Genomic DNA, 18,523 nt, shown 5'->3' with positions numbered 1-18,523 from the left:
GTCCATGGGCCGGACCGGGTCTGGAAAAAATTTTGACCCGGCCCGAAATATGGGCCTAAAATTTTGCCCAGGCCCGGCCCGAGAAAATATCATAAGCCTGAGCCCGGCCCATTTTTTAATAAACATTAAAAATTATTTTAAAAATAAAAAATAAAAAATATATATTTTAAAAGTATTTTAAAATTTAAAAATATATATTTATTATATTCGGGCCGAGCCGGGCCAAAAAAAGTGGTGCCCGAGGCCCGGCCCATTTTTTAAACGGGCCTCATTTTTTTGCCTAAGCCCATATTTCGGACCTATATTTTTACCCAAACCCTCCCATATTTTGGGCGGGCCGTCGGGCCGGGCCACCCGGCCCATGGACAGGTCTAGGTGCCTATAAATATAAACTTAATTCTACAAAGGACAGCAATAATACAATTTTGTAGCATTGAAATTGAAATCTCAGTATCTTTGAATGTTGTGTCAGAATGGTTGGTAAAATTAGGACATGGCACCAAAATGTCATTATCAATTTCATTTTCTTTGCTTTAGTCCAAGTTTTGTTATTGTCTTTTTGTCGGTGCCCTAAACTTTAAATTGCATATTAACCAGCACATATATTAGTAAGTTGGTGGAGGAATTAAAAATCGAATAGGATTGATGGGTTAAATCGATTGATTCGAAAATTGGTTGGTTCAATGTTTCAATTATATATATGATGGGTCGAGATGTTAGAGAAATTGACTTGAATTGATAAACTCGATTAAAACAGGTAAAAAAATGGGTTTTTATTTTTGTTATACCAAAGATATTAAGCTCGAGAAAACGACTATCAAGCACGAATATGTTACCCGACCTAAGAGAAAGAAATCTATAATGACCGGCTAGGAAATTCTTATTACCCAAAAGTAGTCTTGACGAGAACAACGACCTCAACCAATCTTAAGTAATGAGCGATTAAGTTCACACTACTCTAACATAAGCTATGCCCCCACAATGCCTAGAGGATCAGATATATTCATTCCGGAGCACACTTGTTACTCATACTCTACTCAAATATTTTCTTAAGCTCACCACCGTTATCTGACTTAAGCATCAAAGAATATATCGGAACATAGGTTTTGACATTATTAAAGTTTACCCTCTATATTGCAGGTGTTCGATCATTCTCAACCCTCTCGAATTGACTGAAACAATTTTTTATTACTTAATTTTGAATTTTTAACTAAAAAATTCGGTTTACTTCTAACCCATAAAAATTTATAATTGTATTTTCTCATTTGATAAAAGAAATTCTAGTTTCGGTTTTGCATAATTCTAGATACATGAATGGGATCTCAAGTAGAGTTGTCTAAATGGCAAGCAATCCGCCCGGCCCAACTCGGCATGAGCCAAGTTTTGATAATCGATCCGAATTCTATTTAAATAATTAAAAAATATTTTTATATCTAAATTTAATTATAAAAAATTTAAATATTGTGAATAATGAACGAGTTTATGTGATTAATTCAAAAATAGACCTGAACTTGAAAATTTTTTAAAACCGAGTTACGAAGTGACCGGACCCATGAAGGGTTCTTCTCTGAAGCCTAGTTGTAGTTAGGTTGGATGGAGCCTGGAGGGAGGGGTGATTATTAAATACCATGTGAAGGGAAACTCTTCTTTTAATGTTTTGATCATGAAATGACTTTGGCCTTTAAAGGGTCCATTCCTTGTAGTGTTCTGACTTTACCTTTTCACTTGGTTTGCATTTTGCATGTTTGTGGTCTATTGGACTTCATTTACACTTCATCTTTTATGATTATGTAGGAGATGAAGTCCAAATGTGAAATATTTTATTTAATTTAAATGTGATACGAAAATCACGATTTTCGTTTGATCCAACTTGAAAAGTTTGATGTGTAACTCATTTGTTAAAGAAATAAAATAGAGAGACAAAATTGGGGATATGTGGGGGTGAAGGTTCGAGGGCCGAAATCCTTAAAAAATGCGCATAGGACTATACTTCTATTAGACGTTGGTTAAACAAAAATGATCCTTTAACCCTTAAAAATTGCGCATAGTCGGAAAACTCTTGTATTCTTTAGTGAATTTCTCCTCATCTGTCTGTGACTTTTCCTGATAAAGGTTTTCCACGTAAAATCTGTGTGTTCTTATTTTTCTTTCTTATTATTTTGTGATCATTCCTACTGCCATTATCGACGTACAGTATAACAATATATTAAAGCTAAATCAAAATTAATTCTTTTTCATTTTATATTGCAAATGAGAAAATATGAAAAATCCAAATAAGGTGGGACACACATAAAACACCTTTTCTTTTTTACAATCTAGGGTTAGAGGAGGACTAAATTAGATATGATTGCAACTTTACTTCTTAAAAGGAGTGAATTGACTAAGCCAACATTAAAGGACCCAATTTTATGTTATCTTCTTTTTTCTCCTTTAATCATAGTTTTGGAAAGAAAAGAAAAAGTTGGACCAAATTGTAAAAAGCTTTGTCCTTACATTTTCTTCTTCTACAAAGAGAATAAAAAGGTTTTCCACACGGACCATTGATTGTATAATCACTACCACAAACCATCATTTTTTTTTGGTACTTTTGCCAGTCAACTTTTGACCATTGGACTTAAAAAAAAAAAGTATTTTCAAGAATCTAACTCAATTTAGTTTTGTAGTACACAAAAACAAAGGTAAAATTCTATAGAAGGTCCCTGTATTATGTGTTTTTGGTGGATTTTGTCCTTTTACTGTGAATAGATCATTTGTAATCCCCCCCCCTACTTTTAGAAATGTATATTTTAAACATTAGGTAACATGAGTCAGTAAGTATTGGATGTAGTAGTAAGGCACGTAGCATCCGAGGAAGACTCAGGTTCAAACCTTGTAGAAGACGTTATTGAGACAAAAATAAAAAGATTAAGAATGAACAAATTACAATAGGGGGATTAAATCCACCAAAAAAACATGATACAAGGACCTTATATACAATTTGACCCAACAATAAACCATAATCAAGCAAGTTAAGTTGAGATTCTAGTCAACTTTTAATGTTTAAACTCTATCTAATAATTAAATAATTTATATTCAATACATTCAAGCCAATAAAGTTTACAAGTTTTTGTCACTAGATGAATGGTTTGTTGGCAAATTTATTTATTTTTAAATATTTATTTATTTACTAATAATGTGTTATAGATATAGTACAATTATAGATATAGTACAAATTACAAATGATACATGTTTGATTAATTAAGACTAGAATTAACTCGATACAGAGCATAAAAAACTAAAAAAATGAAATATATTTAGACCCAGGACCAACACATTGTGGAGTGTGCCTCACATTTCGTCCGAAACAGAGCCGACGTCCCGACAATGTGACAAGTGACGTCACGACGTGGCAAGATGTTTCTTACTAAACTAGGTTTCTTCTCCTAGTTAAACTCGACCATCTTTTCCCAGTCAAACTCTAATAACTCTAGGGATATTCTAATCAGACTAAGCCACGATTTTTAGCCTATAAATAGGGCTTTTAACACCTTTAGCGAGAAAATTACAACAACAAAATTAAGAGAGAGTTTTGTGGGAATTTCAAGAGAACTTTGTATTTTTGGGTTCGAGCTTGTTTGTTTCTCCATCTTGCACCCTTCTTTGGTTATTTGTCATTCTAGTGAAGTTTTCTTTACCCGTGATTTTTTATCCTCTTTGAAAGGGTTTTTACACGTAAATATTTGTATCTAATTTTCTCGTTTTTCTTTCTTGTTCGCCGCATAATTCAAATTTAACCCAACACACATGATTGAAGTTAAACCCAAAAATAATCTAAAAAGAAAACACATAAATTTTGTACCTAATAAAATTCGAATTTAAACCTTCAAACACTTTGAGTTAAATCAAATAGGACAAATATGAAAGATAATGGATTTTGCATTAAGGCATGGAGTCCACAAGGATAGATCCTTTGATGGTGCAAATTGACCAAACATTGACATGTTAGAGACAACATGTTCCCCCAATGCTTTATTTTCCCTCCTCCTTCAAATTAAATCTTGTTTTAATTTAAAGTTTTCCCTTTAAGAAAAAAAAAAGGTTTTAAAGCTTTCCTCAAAAGTGGCTTTTTCTAAGCCAATTTGTTGGGGGACCATCAAAGAGATGCCACAATTTTGATTCTTGTCTTTATTCTCTTAATTAAGTCAAATTTAACTTAATTACATCATCAATCAATTATATCAGGGAGAAGTCAGAAATTTTATTTCGAAAAAATAAAAATAAAAATTTATATTAAATTATCTTAAATCAATTATTAATTTAAAAAAACCCAAATTGAGAAATTGAAAAAGAATTTAAATTTAATTAAATTTAAAATAATTTTTATACTTAATAAGTTGACATCCTTAAAAGTTAAAGCAAATAATAAATAAAATATAAAGGAAAAGAAGAAGACAAAGAAGATGCTGCCAAGTAAATGCAACACTAGCATGCACTAAAATCTCTCTTCTTTTCAAGACCTCCAAAAGAATATTTAATAAGACTTTTAAAATATAAAATAAAATATAAAACATCATTAATCAATGGCCCCAAATCATAAGAACATATCCTCCAATTCACCTTTATTTTCCATTCAATCACATCTTTAATATTAAAATTTTATCTAGTAATTATAGGTTCTGATCATATCTGCTCTTCTTGACATAATGCCTAGAATCACCTATAGCCCCTCTCCAACCCATAAATAGTAGGATAATGCGCTTCAGCATACTTGAACTCACATCCTCTTGTATTGGTAACAATGTCCATACCAGTCGAGTTAAGATTCGTTCCAATTATTTTTCAAATCCGAATTATTGAGTTTTTTTTTCTAGTTAAATTATGCTGGTCGAGTTAATCGAATTGAGATTTCAAGTTTCTATCAAAAGTATGGATCTAATCTAATAAAAGTAAAAATTTTCATTGACCTTGTATAAATAATGAATTTTGATGTGGATAGATTTATTATACACCAAAAGGACCAAAAGAAAAGACATTTATTTTTCAAAGATAATGGGTAGTGGGGTATAAATTCTCATTTATATTTATATTTATATATATACACAATGGATTTACGGTACTCCCATTATATGGATGAAAATAAATTGAGTCTTAATTCAATCGGTATGTGCATTATTATCAATGCATGAGGAAGTGGGCTCGAATGTGTTGAAGCACATTATCTTCCTATTTATAAGTTGAGGAGGGATTATGGATAGTTTTAGACATCGTATCGAAAAAAATTCAAATAAATACTTTAGTTGAAATGATAAAAGTTAATTTTTAGATATACACGTGTCTCTTATTCAAATCTCAATATAATAATATTTTTATTAAAAATTGAAAAGACAAAAAACACCCTCGTATTAATATTTGTCACTACGTAAAAGTAAGAGTCTTTTTTGGAATTTCTCAATTAGGTGTCATATCAAATTGTCCTGCGGTCCTGGATTATTCTTGTTACTGCAAGCCTGACTCGACTTAAAATGTAAGCCTTAAATTTTATCTAAATTCATTTATATTTGTCAATTTTTAAATCAAGTTCGTCTTAGATACGTACATGTTATTTTTAATTTTAAAAAATATTTTATGTTTGATTTAACTATTTTATGTGCTTGTATTTCTAATGTTTACATTATATTATTACATATTGAATTTTTATGTGATATATATTACATAAATTATAAAAGTCAAATAAGATAATATTTAAAAAAATATAAAATGGGCCGGGCCAGACAAAGCTCGGGCCTTAAATGATTAAGTCCAAGCTCTACCCATATTTTAAACGGGTCTATTTTTTTTTTTTTTGCCTAAACTCATTTTTCAAACCTTATACTTTTGTGCAAACTCTCTCATATTTCAAGCAGAACTTCAGACTTAAATAGAAAACCCGACCCTTTAACATTTTTAATTCTCGATGTATACATTTTACACACTAAATTGTACAAAAATATACACATAAATAAATAAATACTACCAGTGCATTTGCATTTAACCTTACCTGTGAGATTTTCATGGTGAAGGGTCCCTGTAAACATATTGTCTGATGCACAATAAAATACTTCAATCACTTGTTAATAAATAAATAAATAGATTATTTTATTTTAATTAAATTAATTAGAAAAATTGTATTTTAATACCTCTTAAAAATCAATAATCTAGTTTAAGCTTATTTTTTATAATATTTTATAATTTTATAACTCCCTTAATATTAGAGACATTCATGAGCCGAGATAAACTGGATTTGAGTCAGTTTTATGTACAATATTTGTTCACTTTACGTTCACCAAACCCAGGCTGATTTAAAAGATAGGCTTAAAATTTTGTCTAAGCTTATCTATATTTGTAAATAACTAACCTAAGTCTTTTTTATGTAATATAAATTATATAAGATATGAAATGAAAATGAAAATGAAAATATAGGTTAAAGTACTGGAAGTCCTTGTATTATAGGGACCGTATCAAATTGGTCCCTCTATTATTAAATGGATCAATCTAGTCCCTATACTATTGAAAATAATCAAAAAATCCAAATTGTTACCGAGTTAACATTTCTTGTATAAAAATGTCTTGAAAGTCACTTTTTCCAACAAACAAAAGATTTCATTTACAAAACCATAAATACTTTAAATACATTAACTCTATTAAACAATAAATGTTAATTCTATTCCAATTTGATATTATTTGATTCTTGTTAATAGTATAAGGACTAAATTGATTCATTTAATAATAGAGGACTAATTTGATACAATTCCTATAATACATGGACTTCCCAAGTACATTCACCTAAAAGTATATTACAAAAGTATAAAAACAGTCAGGCCAAGTCAAACTCGGGCTAAATGTTGAAACTCAAGCTTAACCCATATTTAAAACAAGCTTGATGGTCAAGGGTGTTCACCGTCCTAAGTGTGGCTTGGGTTCAAATCACGCTAGTCATGTTGGTTGTTTGAGTTTTTGTCCTGTTATTATAATTCATCAAAAATATATAATAATAATAATAATAATTCAACTTGAATTGTGCCACTTAATTTATTGCTATCCAACCTCCTCCTGAAATGAAGGAAATTAGTGGGTTAATATACTATCTGGCACCTGAATTTAATTTTAATATTCAATTTGGTACTTGAGTTTTTTTCAATTTGGTGTTCGTGTTTAGCTTCAATATTCAATTTGATATCCAATCCTTTTTTTTTTTGTCTCAACTGAGTAGCTATGTTTTTTTTTAAGTAGAGCACACATGTCAAACAATCATTAGGCCACATGATGTGGTTTGGGTTAAATACTAAATTGAAAATTAAAGTGAAACTCAAGTACCAAATTGAATGTTTAAGCCAAATTCAAATACCAAATAATATATTAACCCTATATAAAAATACAAAAATAACAAAGAAACAAGGTTTCCAAGAGATGAAGGGATAGGACCAGCAAGCTTATTGAGCTGTAAATCCAAGCTCCCAAGCTTTGTTCAGTTGCCAATTTCTTTTGGAATGATGCCTGTTAGATTATTGGCAAATGCCTCTCTGCCACCAAAAAAAGTAAAATTGAATTATAAATATTTTTAAAATTAAAATGTAATTTTATCGTTGTATTTACGGTTTTTAAAGAGATTAAATTAAAATTTTATTCCCTATCGTTGTTTCGGAGTATCAAGCTTTCAATTATGATCTAAATTTGATAATCCAACCCTAATCTATTTAAATCCGTATTGATTCAAGTTGATTACACAAAAAATAAATAATTTAAACCCATCTGATTTGAACGAGTAATGACCCAATTCAAAAATTTAAAATATTTTTGACCAAAATAATATAACACGAAATGATTCGAGCTCAAAACGAATAAAACCCAAATTTACTCAACTCAAACTCAAATTAAGACTTGCCCAAATTAATTCGACCCAAAACCAATCCGAAAGAATAGGGAAAGAAAATATTACTTACAAATATCGAAGATTTGGAAGAAGCCCAAGCTCTGGAACTAGAGGTCCTCATAATCCTGCATTACCAAGGTCCCTTCAAGAATCAAACGTCATTTCAATTGACATACATACATACATATACTTGAACCCTTATGACAGAGTTTTCCCTGTTGCAAGTAACATGAAACCCAGAGCATGGGTCGACCAGTGTAGGATCCAAGGTTTTAAGAACGTTGTTTGGGTCCACCAGTTGAGTTTTCCAAGAATGTAGAGCATCTCCTGTATCACATAACAAGCATTTTAACACAAGCTGTTTATTGATTTACAATTTTTTTTTGTATGATGCATAAACTCGGACTTGTGTATTTCAGATTGTTATAACATTAACGATGTCAATTGAGCTAAGATTTAGTTGGTTTATTGAGGGGTGTCGACTCCTTTAGGAGAAATCTTCGTAGTGTAATTCATCTGGTAGTTGACTAATCCCCCAACAATAGAAGGTATTGTCCCCTGGTCATGTTGGGATTTTGTTTCCCACTTCCACCAATAGTTAACTTTGTTCACCAAGAATGGGGACGCGTTGAGAAATCGGGCTATTCATTGGCACATGACCACCCATCAAGGGAACGTGAGTAGACATGTTAATGAGTTGGGTTGGGCTTAAACATGATAGTAACACACTTTATTCTTGCCCAAGTTTAGCTCGACCCAAAATATGAGCCTAACATTGTCCAAGGTCGCCTATATTTATAAATGGCTAACCCAAGCCCGTTTTAGGTCCATCCATGTTATTTTTAAAAAAAATTAAATATATATTATTTTAATATTTAATAATTTAAAAACTTTTTTATTTATTATAGTTTAATATATAGTCATTTTATTTTTTGTAATGTTTACATTATAGTAGTATTATATATTATTATAGATTTAATCTTTATAATGGGCCCGAGCAGTTTTTATATATTATGTAAAGACCGAGCTCAACCCATATTTTAAACAGGCCTAATTTTTTGGCCCAAACCCATTTTTCAAGCCTAGTATTTTTTCTCAAACCCTCCCAAACTTCGGGATAGACTTCGGGCCAGGACAGGTAGCCCAACCCATGAACATGTCTAGACATGAATAGACCTATCCATGGCCGAGCCTAGACAAGGTCTTTTTTGTCTTGGACCAAGCTGGCCCAAATAGAATATAAATAATAAAAATTTGAAAATTTAAATTTAATTATAGAGATATATAAAAAAAATTAATATTTTAATATTTTTTTGAATAATGAACTAGGCTTTTTTGGGGAGGAGCTAAAAAAGAGCTCAGACTTGAAAAAAAAATGTTTTGGAATCGCGGCTCAAACCCCTAGGTAGGTGGCCCTACACCCACGAACTGCCAGATTCCTCAAGGTTCTCCCCTTTTATGAATCAAGTTGCTCAACGCACGTCGACTCTTAATGGAGGCAAGAGACTAAACCCCGACACGGTCTGAGGACAATACATTTAGTTGTTAGAGGGACTGATTGACTGCCAACAGGCAATACTTTAAAGATTTCTCCCAAATTAATCGACCCTCCTCTACATGATTAATTAAACATTAATTTATATCATTGTAATCCACAGGTTTCCTTACCAGTCAAGCGTTGAAGTTAATGTAAAACAAAATATAAGTTGTCATAAAATGAAATCAAATGGCGCACACACATGTGTCACGAGTCGCAGAAATTTTAATCCCATAACGCACGCGTATATATATATATATATATTAATACCTTCAGAATTGCAATCTACAAGAACACTTATAGTTGCAACAAACAGGAGATAAACTAGAATATTTGAAGCCATAACACTTTAACAAATTCATTAAAAAAAAAAGAGGTAGAGCTAATTACTTCAAGGAGGAGATTCTTTTCTCCTTTGGCTACAATCTTATCAAGGAAATATATAGGCACCAAGGGAGAGGAGAAAGTAAGAAAAAAAACAATTGTTTATGTTAGGGTTAATTTCACCTAACATTACCAAATTATCACACGTTTTAGTTTAGTCCCTAAGCTTTAAAGTATTCTGATTGAGCCCTTAAAGTATCAGTATATTGTTTTGATTAGGTCATTCTGTTAGCCTAGCCATTAGCTTTGGCCTTAGACATTAAAATATCAACTCAAATTTGAAGCATATTTAAAACACATAGATCAAATTATAACCATGTTCATAATTACCGTATGAACAACTTGAATCTGACATGTTAAAAGGAAAAAAAAAATAGCACTTCTGTATGTTACTGATATTATTTAAATAAAAAAAAACTTTAAATCTAAGCTATTCACATGATAGGTACAAACATATTTATAAATTTGACTCACGCATTTTAAATATGCTCCACATTAGATCTAAAGTAGCATTTAACGCCTAAATTGATGGGTAGGTTGATGGGACTTGGTTTATATAAATGTTAATCCTTTGATGACTCGATTAAAACGTTCTGAAATTTAGAGATTAATTTAAAATATGAGTGGTAATTTAAGAATGCTTGGTGAAATTAATCCATTATAATTATTTATACAGAAGTTGCATAAAGTCTAACTAAATTTTAGAGTCGAGATAGATTGGACCCATAAAGGCACTAAGCTTTTTCAACATTATTTTTTTCATCCATAAGATTCAAAAATTAAACCCGAAACCTTATTTAAGTACTGAATTCAACGTATATGGATAAAAATTGAATCATTAAGAGATATTCAGTGATAGAGACTCTCTCTATCATGACTCAATATTCTGCCCAAATTTGATATTAGAAAACCTAATTTGATTTATTGCTTTTCAACAATGTAATATATTATAATATTTTCTGCCCAAATTTTTGACCAAAAATTAAGACTAAGCCATTAAAAACAAAGCTTTCGAAGCTTCACTTAAAAGGTTGGAAAACTTCATGGTGTAGGTGAAAATTACTTTGGGCATAATAATAAAATTAGTCCTTAATGTTTACATTTTTTATCAATTTGATCTTTATTATTTTTAGCTAAAATTGACACTTAACCTTTTAAAAAGAGTCAAAATTAACCATCAACATTTCGAAAAGAGTCGAATTGTTATTTTTTAATAAAAATATTGACTAAAATGTTAAAATTTTAAATATGGTAGCCTACATGGCAATCCATGTGTACTTCAATCTAATTTATTAAATTTTTTATGAACTTTTTTTATATATTTTTAATTTAAATTTTTCTATTTTTTGAATATTTTATAATTTGCAACTTATTATTGAGTGACAAATAGTGCCATGTCAGTATAAAGTCCGACTAGCGAACTCTAAGTGATGATTTAATGATCGGTATAGTGGATCAGTACCCATCGACAAGTAGAAGAGCCCACCTTAGATCCAAATCGATCTAACAGTCAGTGACGGAGACCAGAGAAGAAAGCTGTTGGGATTTTAGTTTGTAGATTCATGACGTTCAAAGATGCTTCACGAAAAAAATAGAATTGTAGAAGAGAAGGGGAAGAAGAGCTTTCGATTGGTGCAGATGGCAAACAAATGTCATATAGCAATAATTTTAATAGCCTAGAGACTTAAATGAAAATTTTCGACTAGTTCAGTGACCATTTTGTAACTTTTTAAAGTTGAATGACCACGATGTAAATTCACAAATAGTTTAATTTAGTGACCTTGATTGTAGGGCATTTACTAAGATTATTTAACATGATTCAATTGAGTAAGATTTTATTGTTTTATTAATAAATTAACGCATCTTTTCTAATAAATTAATTTCATATTTTATTTTTAAAATAAATAAATTGAAATTGAAGAGGAGCAATAATTATATGGCACTTTCTTTTATCAAAATGATAAATAAGAAATAATTTTTATTAAAAACATAATAAAGTTCGCTATGGCTTAAGGACAAATTTAACTAAAATTTTTAAAATGAATGGTAAATTTATTATAAATATAATTTAGATAAAATATTAAATTTTCTCAATAATAAATATATATAGTTAAATTATTACTGAAAAATTATATTAAATAATTAAAGAATTTAATTCATTAATTTGTATTAAAAAATTATCATGAGAATATAAGATAACCCATTAATTTGTTTCAAGCCCTAAGACTATCCGATTAATCCAAATTCCAATCCGATCCAATTTTATTTAACCACGAAAAATCAATAACCAAATCTAAATTAACTCAAGCTAATAGAACCCAGAATCAACTTGAACTCAAAAAACATGTAATGATCCAAATAAAAAATTATCTAAACTTGTAATGATCTGACTCAAACCTAAAATGACCCAAACTTGAAGTTAACCCAAACCAAAACCAAAACGACCTAAAAACTTTATAACCTGAATTAAACCGATCTAAATTGATCCAACCAAAACCCAATCTGACCCAACCAATTGAAAATTCTACCTGAAAAGCATCGACTCACAGCCATAATCACAATCATCCTCCACCCCTCCTTTGCCTTACCATAACTCAAAATTCCATTGTTTGTGTCGTTAGGAAGGAAAGAGCAAAATTTTAAATGTGAAGGAACCAGCTAACATCAAACTAATAGAGAATATAGAAATGCTAAAATTACAGGTTTAGATGTAACAAAGGAAATATTTACAGCAATCTAAGCAAAAAAGATCACTCACTCTCAGTAGTACAGCCTTTTTAATCATCAGGAGCTTCAGTAGCCTTCACAAATCGACCTTTCACTCGTTTCCTCGTATCCGCTCTAGCCTTCCTCGATTCATATCGTATGTGTTTATCATACCTAATCGGACCACAATAAAGCAAATCATAGTTAAATTAAATCCTCAAAGTAATCAAGTCTTTCTTATCAGTTTAGTCAGTAAAAGTACCATGGAGCCTTATATTAAGAGTCGAATTGCATTTTGTCTCCTCTACTAAAGTAATAGGTAAATTAATCCCTTCTGTTAAAAATTTTACCCATTTGTACAATTAAAAACTGGCGTGGCTAATGGAATAATTAGACATGCCACGAGTACCTCAGGTTGATGTATAGAAACCAATCTTTAACAGTAGAAATAAATAAATTTTTTAACACAAGTATTAGTTTGTTTTTTTATCTAACGTATGGGCCAACTTGGTACTTTTACAATTTAGTCATAACAAATCGTGAGTGCACAGATTTAGTTATATACCTTCTTGTTTTCTTCTTCTCCTTGTAACGTTGCATGGCATTGCCTCTGTTTTGTGCCAGCAACTCACGATCCGCCTTACTGGTTGCAGTTAGCGTTGTGTGGTCGACCGGCCTCACAAGGAAAGGTTGTTCGGAGAAGTGAACATCATTACAACCGGTAGAGCCTTTGGGTTTACCAAGAGCTGACCCTGATGATGGCTTTGGTATTGGTAGATTGTTGCTCTCAGATGTGGATGGTCCCTGACTTGCCCCTGGATGATTCGAGTCGTTCTGCATTTTCAAGCTCCATAATCAACACTCAAAAGAATCTTTTAATGTTAGAAAACACAAAGGTACCCATTGCTAAGTTTATATGGTATCAAACAAAGAGAACAATGAGGAAATAACTATCAAAATAACCCATCACACAGAATAGCGAGAACAAGGTAATTGGTTAGGGTTTATGGGCTTTATATGGTTAAAAATTGATCTTTTTGTTAAAATTTCATCCAATTATATTATTAAAAACTGGTAGATGTACGTCAGCATAAGATATAGGTGGCATGTAACATGTCGTTGTTTAACAGAATGCAATCCGACTCCTAATATAGGACCATCCAAGATACTTTTACCCAGAAACTAGCTTTTTGAGTTGGCTTGGAAAAAAACTAAACACACCCAAACAACCCCGTGTTAAATTGGCAGAAACTCCAATAATGGATATAGATATAATGTGAACATACGAATTTATGAACAAGAAAATCACAAAGATAGATTTAAGAGTGAAAGAAAATAATGGAAATGAGCAAAGGAACATACATTATTGAGTGAAGCCAAATCGTGTTTTGAAGGAGGGTAACCCATCAAATTACCATTATCAGTCAAAGATGTCTCTTTCATACATTGACTGAAATTCTTAATCACGAAAGCTGCATCACCACCGTACCCAACTTCTTCTTCTAATCGAGATTGGCTACATTCTTCTTGACCCCTCAATCGTCCTAACTTAAAATCCCAAATCTGTAATCAATTCTAACCAATTTATTGTTAATACAATTTTCTAAAGCCAAGTAACATTGAATTTTTTTTTAATGAAATAAAGGAAAGTACCTGAGAAGTTTGATTGTTCGGATTACCGTTTAATACCACATTTCCTCCATTAACGATGCGCTCACTCTCTTGCGTTTGCATCATAAGCAAAGAAGTGAATAGAGCTTGCGTTTGCGTTTCCGTTCCCGGTTCCGGCAACGGCTGTAAAACTTCTTGTTGAGTCAAAAACCCGCCGTTTTGTTCGACGTTCGACGCTAGATTCTCTTCACCTCCACCGCCACCACCACCGTCTCCAACACCTTCTCCTCCGCCGCCGCACATGAGATCTCTTTTCATCAACTCAACGAGCTGCTTATAAATTACCTGTTTACACTTCCCGCTTCCGGTATTCTGCTTCTTCAACGTCTCCCCGTAACAACCAAAACTCTCGTACGGCACCATCATTTCTTGCAAGCTAGTTTCGTACAACCACGATTCCACCGCCGGCATCATCAAATCCTGATGACACACGTTCCAGTTCCGATCCGTCGTTTTCTTCTCTTCCAGATCAAATCCCCAAACCGAAGCCAACTCCAAAGCCGACGGACAACCAGAAAACCCTTCCACCAATGTCCGATCGTGCGCCGCCGACACGGAACAACTACCGTGTGCATCCCAATCACACTCTTGACAAAGCACCAAATTATCGGTCGAACACAGAACCGAAACCGGTTCAGAGCTACAATTATCACAGATCTGAGACCGTACGTGCTTACGAGAGAGCAGATTCGCTGAGTGTACGTGCTGGTCACAAAACAAACACAGCTTGGCCGAGTCTGCTCGGCAGTAAAGAACCGCTATTTGTTCATTGCAGAAATCACACGGCACAGCTCCTTTACCTTCAGAAACTGGACTAACCATAGCTTTTTTTGGATCAAATCTAAATTAAAAGTTTGAAAAACCCTAGCCTCAATGAAGAAGATGAAATGTTAAGCTTTCAAAGCGTAGCAGAGATCAAAGCAGAGATAATTAAATAATATATACATAAATGTTTTTTTTTAATTATTATATGTTGAAACAGATTACTATTTTTGTAGGGTATAATTCGCAGTGTAATGAGCACATGAGAAGTATGGGGGAAAGGGAGTTTGTTTGTAGTTTTGACTCTGATAATTAAATTAAAGGATAAAAGCATCATCTAGTCCCTCACTTTAATACTTTTTTAATTTGGTCCTTGATCTTTTTTGGTTCCGGAATTTGGCATATTTCCTTTTTGATGTGAGAGTATCGTGTCACCACCCCAACTTTTTAAAAATTTTATATAAAAACTAGATAACTAAATTTAAGGGATAAAGCATCATTTAGTACCAGAATTTGATTTTTTTTAATTTAGTCCCTGAACTTTTTTTATCCATGTTAATTCTTGAATCTGGCAACTTTTTAATTTGATCCCTAAACTTAAAATTTTATTTTAGAAATTCATATAAAATCTAAAAATATAAAAAATATAAAAAATTCAGTTAATGACATGACACAATCTTAGAGTGTCACATTATTATACTTCAACGAAATCCAAGTTTAAGGACCAATTTGAGAAAAGCTACCAAGTTTCGAGACTAATATAAAGCAAAAAATAAAAAGATTAGGGATCAAGGTGAGAAAATGTGTCAAAATTCATATTCTAAAGGTTGTTTTATCCCTTAAATAAAATAAAATAAAATAAAATGTTTAAAAAAATATACTTGGTACTTTTTCAAACTCTAAACTAACTGAATTGGAGGATATTATCCGTTTAAACGCATTTTAACTCGTGATCTTTAGGTTGTTATACTAACTACAGTGCTAATCGAGCCAAGATTCAATCGGCCTAATTTTAATATTTTAATTGATAATAATATAACATTATTATAATATTATTAATTAGTCTAAATAGTTAATATTATTAATTATTTCTATTAAAATACTCGTTTTAACAAAATTACATTATTATTTTTACCGAGTAGTTAATGGTATTAACTATTTGTACAAACTAGCAAACTTATTGGTTAATTTTGAATTTCACCCTTCTATTTTAGACTTTACGAAAAATTAGTTAGTCATTCTATTATTCAATTCTTACACTTTACGAAAAGTTAGTCTAATTAAGTAACACTGTTAACCTTGCCATTAAACCGCTAACTTGAAAGTAATTATTTTAGTAATTTAATACAGAGAACTAAAAATCAATAATTCAACAATTTACGAGCAACAAAATAGAAAAAAATAGCATTTTCAAGTTCACGTGTTTATTAACAATCATATAAAATTTTAGTTTTCGCTTTTTCAAAGACCAAATTCGAACAAATAAAATTAAAAGACTAACTTCTAAGATTTTGTAAAATAAATGGATGAAATTTATAATTATACATCAAAGTAAACTATAGCACTATTAAATTATAGGAGTCAAATATTGAATTAGAGTATAATAAAGGGCTAAAACTACAATTTCACCAAAGTAATACCGTTAGGCCGCTTTCTTTTCCTTTCTTTTTTTTAATTTTAATTAATTTTTTAGGATTTTGATGTAAAAAGGTGAGATACTGTAGCTGACGATTGAGTTCAGAAAATATCTTTACCCATTTTGCTGAGCTGGCATATCAGCATACTTTATTAAATTATTTTTATATATCCTGTAAATATCTTGGGTTGTTTTAACTTTCTTTTCAAGGTTTTTAGATAGAATCGATGATCGGATCGAGTAGATCATCGGTTCGTCTATTTGATCAATTTATTTAGTTTAATTAAATAAATTATTTTTATATTTTGATTCAATTGATTTAATCACTCGATTTAATTGATTACTAGTTTTTGAATTAACTAATTCGATATATTTTTGGTCAATATCTCGATTAATCGATCTTGTTCAAACAATTAATCGAAATATAACTATGATTAATCATTATACTAATAACCAAAATATATACAAATACAATTAAATTAATAATCGAAATATATTTAACCCGAAATAAATTCATAAATTCTTAAAGCGTCAATTGGATCATTGAGTTAATGCATAATTAGCTACTAAATGATATATTAAATACTAATTAATAATTTTAATTACTTGTATAAATTAAATGATTAATTTGTAGTTACTCCGAAAATATTGGTAAAAAGGATAAATTATTATTTAATCCTTAAATTTAATAATTTTTTGAATCTAAGTTCAAAGACTAAATTAAAAAAGTTATCAAGTCTGCATTGTGATTTGTGATGCGAGATTATACCACATAATCACTTGAAATTTTTCAAAAGAAATTATGATTATTTATAATATTTGATTTTTTAGAAAAATTATGGTGATGACGTGATTTAATCTTAAAGCACCATATAATCACACTTTATTTGAATCTAAGTTTAGAGACCAAATTGAAAAAAAAGGTCAAGTTCCATTAACGTATGATGATGCGACATTTAGAGATTGTGTCACATCATTATCTAAATTTTTCAAAAACTTAAATTTTATAATATTTGGTATTTTAATTTACATATTTTAAAAATTAAGTGATGACGTGATTTAATCTCAAACTGTGACATCATCTATTTGAATCCAAATTAAAAGATCAAATTGTAAAAAGTTATCAAGCTCAAGAACTAATGTTGACCAAACAAAAAAGTTAAAGGATCAAGTTGAAAAACGTTCCCAATTTTAGGGACTAAATGTTGTTTTATCCAAAAAGAATCACGTGGACGGCATAGATAGATGAGCTGAGCTAAGCCGATACCAAGAAAAAAGTGAATTGCGGCTTCCGAAGTCAAGTTACGGACAAAGACACGTCGTCATCCATGACGTTTTTTAGCTCTACTGCCTAACTTACCTTTTTTTTTTATTAGATTCACTTTTTCTTTTTGGAAAGGTTAAAATTTTTCATAAGCCCTTCTACTCTTCACAATTTTAGAATTTAATCCATATACTTTTACTTTCAAGAATTTAATAATTTTATTATTTTTTAGAACTAAAATGCAATTTTAGGAGTTTAGAATTTGATACACCAAAAATTAATTTTTGGGCCGAAATTGAATTATATAATTTTTAGAATTAAAATTCAATTTCATATTTATATCTTTATAACTTTTAAAGGATTAAATTAAATTTTATCATTTATAGAAAGCGCAATTTAGTTATTTACCCGTTTATAATTTTGTAAAGAGATCAATATGATGTTTTTTTCAATTTAGGGGACCCTAACCCCAGTCAACCACCCTTAGTGCTAGGGGCGAATCTAGGGGGCTGGCAAGGGATCCGGTCCCCCTAAAATAGGCTGGAATGCCTATATACCTAAATTCGCCGTTTCGACTACCACAATGGTGCACTCCATCAGTTCCCTCGCTATCTGAGCCATAGAAGATGTTTTTTTGACCAATAGCTACATAAACACATATTACGTTTTGCCTTT

The 18,523-nt window shown here is 30.9% G+C and overlaps 1 protein-coding gene across 1 annotated transcript; it reads right to left on the bottom strand.

Annotated features, from left to right (window-relative positions):
- Positions 1–12,361: 12,361 nt before the first annotated feature.
- Positions 12,362–15,155, bottom strand: LOC105774405 (zinc finger protein CONSTANS-LIKE 14). The gene is made up of 4 exons (XM_012596897.2): positions 14,169–15,155; positions 13,878–14,078; positions 13,081–13,349; positions 12,362–12,689 (listed from the first exon to the last, which is right to left on the bottom strand). Exons 1-4 carry the CDS (start codon positions 15,006–15,008, stop codon positions 12,587–12,589), a joined length of 1,413 nt encoding a protein of 470 aa, XP_012452351.1. The 5' UTR covers positions 15,009–15,155; the 3' UTR covers positions 12,362–12,586.
- Between the last annotated feature and the right edge of the window lie 3,368 nt (positions 15,156–18,523).

Source organism: Gossypium raimondii, chromosome 1 (assembly GCF_025698545.1).
Source record: "Gossypium raimondii isolate GPD5lz chromosome 1, ASM2569854v1, whole genome shotgun sequence".
Taxonomy (NCBI): domain Eukaryota; kingdom Viridiplantae; phylum Streptophyta; class Magnoliopsida; order Malvales; family Malvaceae; genus Gossypium; species Gossypium raimondii.
Note: the sequence above shows the minus strand (reverse complement) of the source record. Positions and strands in the feature narration are given on the sequence as shown.

Coding starts and splice junctions, on each gene's coding strand:
- LOC105774405 (XM_012596897.2), bottom strand. CDS start 15,008: ATGGTTAGTCCAGTTTCTGAAGGTAAAGGAGCTGTGCCGTGTGATTTC. Junction 13,350..13,877: donor ATTTGGCTTCACTCAATAAT/GTATGTTCCTTT, acceptor TTGAAAATGCAG/AACGACTCGAATCATCCAGG. Junction 12,690..13,080: donor GAGAAGAAGAAAACAAGAAG/GTATATAACTAA, acceptor TGGTCCGATTAG/GTATGATAAACACATACGAT.